Below are 3,308 nucleotides of genomic sequence, written 5' to 3'. Positions count from 1 at the left end.
GGGGTTGACTTTGAATAGCAAGGGGGCACTTTCTGGAGCGGTGTGAAATGAGCAATGAATGTATCAGGGAGCTAACAAGAAAGCTGTAACAGTGACAAAGAAAAGCCGTTCAAAGTTGGCGGATAATCCCCCGCCCATCTGCCCAACTCATTACCATGTGGCCAGCGACCGGGTGCCAATCAGCCTCAATAGCGGCTTTCGAGTCTTTATTAGCCAGCCGCCGCTTGGAGGGGCTTCCCTCAAGGCGCTGTCACCTCGCCATTCTTCACCCCCATTTCCAGGGGTTTTATAACTTGGTTGTAAATTGCTATTAAATGTAAGTCTGCCCAATAATGAACCTTAAGCCCCTCTCGCCACTGCCCGCCTCTCCCCTCTCCCTTTCTCTCCCTCCCGGCCCTATTATGGGCTTCGCAGGGGCCTTGACGGGGCCTGCCCCAGAGAGGAGCGGATGCTGCCGGAGAAAGCCTCTTAGCCTTTAAAATAGTTAATAATTAGATTAAAACTTCAAATAAATTAACTAGAGAGTGAATGGGAGTAGTCCGGGACGGCTCCTCCCGTCTGTTGTTGTTTTTTTTTTTTTTTTCCCTCCAGACGGTTCCCAAATCATTAAAATGGACCACGTTTCTTCTCCAGCTTAGCCCTTGGGGCTGCCCTATTTCTGGAGGAAAGGCTGCCAGGGCCTTGTGGCCGGGACCCCCCCCCCTCCCCACTGCACCCTGCCCGCCTCCCACCCTCTCCTGGGCTCCCTGGGGTGGGAGGGAGGCTGCTGGAGGTGCTGCCTGGGGCTGTCCCGCCACCTTGTCAGAGACGATCCTCGGGGATGTCCCACAAGGGCTCCAGCTACCTTCAGGGCCATCAGACCATGGGCGCTTTGGTTCCCAAGTGGCATGAAATTCAAGCGTTTGAATGGATGCCGGGGAGCAACGAAGATGCCCACCGGCTTGGCCAGGCTCTCGGGAAAGGTCAGGAAGCGGCGATGACCCAAGTACGAACAGCCTCTATTTCCCACCGTCTCGCTCTGCGCACCGTGCTCAGCACCTATGAGCATCATTCCCGTGGCCTATTCTCTAGGAAAGTGAGCCCGAGGCCCAGGGAAGTGAACTTGGTTGTCAAGGTCACACCAGCAGGAGCGAGGCAAGGATCTGAACCTCCCCTCCCCTTCCCCAGCCTAGATCTCCGCGGTGCCCTGGGAGGGGGCCGTGTCCCTCTCCCTCTGCTCTGTTCTAGCCCAGGGAGCGACCTTGTGGATGGACTGTCTGGCCTCCTTGTCCAGGCTCAGGAGGCCCTCACGCCCCCTCGTTGGATCCTCCAGCTCCTGCCTAGCACCACCTCCAGGAAGCCTCCCTGATTTCTACAACTGCCTGGGCAGGTCCTCTCCTGGGGCGCCCTGAGCCCTCACTCTGAGCCTGGTCATGCCCTTCTCATTACCAGGCTCACCTTGCCTTCCTGTCTGTCCTCACTGCCAAGAGGTGTGTCTGGGGCCGGGCTTGAGCCTGCGCACTCAGGCCAGCAAACATGTCTCGATAGCAGCGAAGGCAAGGACACCCACCCACGGCCAGAGGGAGCGAGAGTGGTGGCAGCTTTGAGTCTGGGGTAGGGGTGCGCACAGCATCGAGCACAGGACTGGCTAAGGCTTTAGCGGTGGGGTCAGAGGGCCCCCGAGGCCATTTACTGAGCCCCTCCTTGGGGCCGGAGCCTTGTACCAGACACATCCCTTTCAGACCTCACTCTCCACCATGAACATGCCAGACGGCGGGTGCTTTCAACACCAGTTGCAAAGCTGGCTAACAACTGCTTGGGGACTGGAATGCTCTCACTTCAGAGCTGGCACCCGTGGGCCCAGGTGATGGGCCGCTGAGGGTGCTTTTCTCTCTAGCCTGGAGCCTTCCATGGACCATGCCATCTAGGGAAGTGGGGGCTGGGAACCCTGACTTCCCAGAAGACAGGAGATGATGGAGGGAGCTCATGCCCAGGCTCCTGGGCCCCAAGCGCCCACCCCCTCGAGTCCCAGCAGGCAGACACCTACCTTTCTTGAACTCGATCTCCAGGATGTCAGGGCTGTTGGGGGCTTTGGCGGGGTCCTGGGTCTTTGTGTAGAGGCCCGGAGGCGCTTGGTTCTGATNCCCCCCCCCCCCCCCCCCCAGCCAGCCCGGAGCCAGCCCCCCGCTTGCCAGGGGCCCGGGAAACAAAGGGCTCAAGAAATCAGACAATTTTTCCCCTCAACTTGATCTCATCTTTTTCTTCGACGCCCCCACAGCTGGAGGTAGAATAGAATAGAATAGCAGCAGAAGAACAAGTCAGGCAAGAAAAGTGTGACTTTGGAGGAGCGGGCGGGTGGCAGCGGGCTTCCCGGGAGTGGGCGCACACTCTCTCGCAGGCGCCGGGAATTGGGGTTTATTCTGCACTGACCGCAAAGCTAATGACTACGCGTGACCTCAGCAGGTGCTCTGGCGAGCCGAGCCGTCCCCGGGGTCCCCGAGGTTAATACTCACAGGGAGAAAAGAGAAGAGCAAAGCAAAAACCCATTTGAAAACGCATCAACCTTTATGTATATTTTTCCTTGGGCGCGTTGGAAAATGGGCCTCTCGTCTTGATGCAGCAGTCGATGGGCTGTTGACTGCCTGGGGCTCCCGAGGCCTGGCTACCCACCCCCCACCCCCCAGCCAAGGCTCCTTGCCACTGAGGGGAGGGGGACCTGCCTCTCAGCCTGACTGCTCTAGTCTCTCCTGGGCGCACCCCGCACCCGGCAGTTTCCGCCTGGGACACCCCGGGACACACAGCTCCTTGAATCATTGCTTTCAGAATCCTGCAGATATTTACATGTCTCTTCCCATCTGCAGTTTCTTTCGGGTTCCCAGCAGCCCCATTTGGTGAGAAGGTCAAGTGCTATCACCCTATCTACAGATGAAGAACTAGAGGCTGAGGAGGAATGAGGGGGGCGGGACCCTGGCTGAGACTGTGTTCTGTGCAAGCCCGAACCCGGCACAGGACGGGGAACCCTGAGGCCTTCCACAAATACGTGCCGGGTCCTCGAGTGGTGGGAAATAAATACCCTCAGAGCCAGGGGTCAAGATCTCCAGCCGGGGGTGAGGGGCTTGGGCGAGTTGCTTTGCTGCCTTGGGCCTGTTTCCCTCACCTGCAAAATGGGGAAATGATACCTGCCCTTGACCATCTTCCACCACAAATATATAGGATGGTTTTTATAATTTCTACTGGGCATGAAAATTACCCAAGAAAACGGCAGGGAGGTCAGGTGCAAATTGTGACCTGCCCCGCAGGGGGGTATGACGGCTGGAACCCCCCCCCCC

At 58.1% G+C, this 3,308-nt stretch overlaps 1 protein-coding gene across 2 annotated transcripts in view; it reads right to left on the bottom strand.

Annotated features, from left to right (window-relative positions):
* Positions 1–3,308, bottom strand: part of ASS1 (argininosuccinate synthase 1) — a 46,243-nt gene that overhangs the window by 20,221 nt on the left and 22,714 nt on the right. For both annotated transcript variants that reach the window (XM_077768391.1, XM_077768392.1), the window contains exon 9: positions 2,027–2,117. In XM_077768391.1, the coding sequence (XP_077624517.1) occupies positions 2,027–2,117 (91 nt within the window). The remainder of the gene's footprint in view (positions 1–2,026; positions 2,118–3,308) is intronic.

Source organism: Crocuta crocuta, unplaced genomic scaffold (genome assembly GCF_008692635.1).
Source record: "Crocuta crocuta isolate KB4526 unplaced genomic scaffold, BGI_CrCroc_1.0 scaffold35, whole genome shotgun sequence".
Lineage (NCBI taxonomy): Eukaryota > Metazoa > Chordata > Mammalia > Carnivora > Hyaenidae > Crocuta > Crocuta crocuta.
The sequence above is the reverse complement of the archived record's forward strand: the minus strand, read 5'-3'. Positions and strand labels throughout refer to the sequence as shown.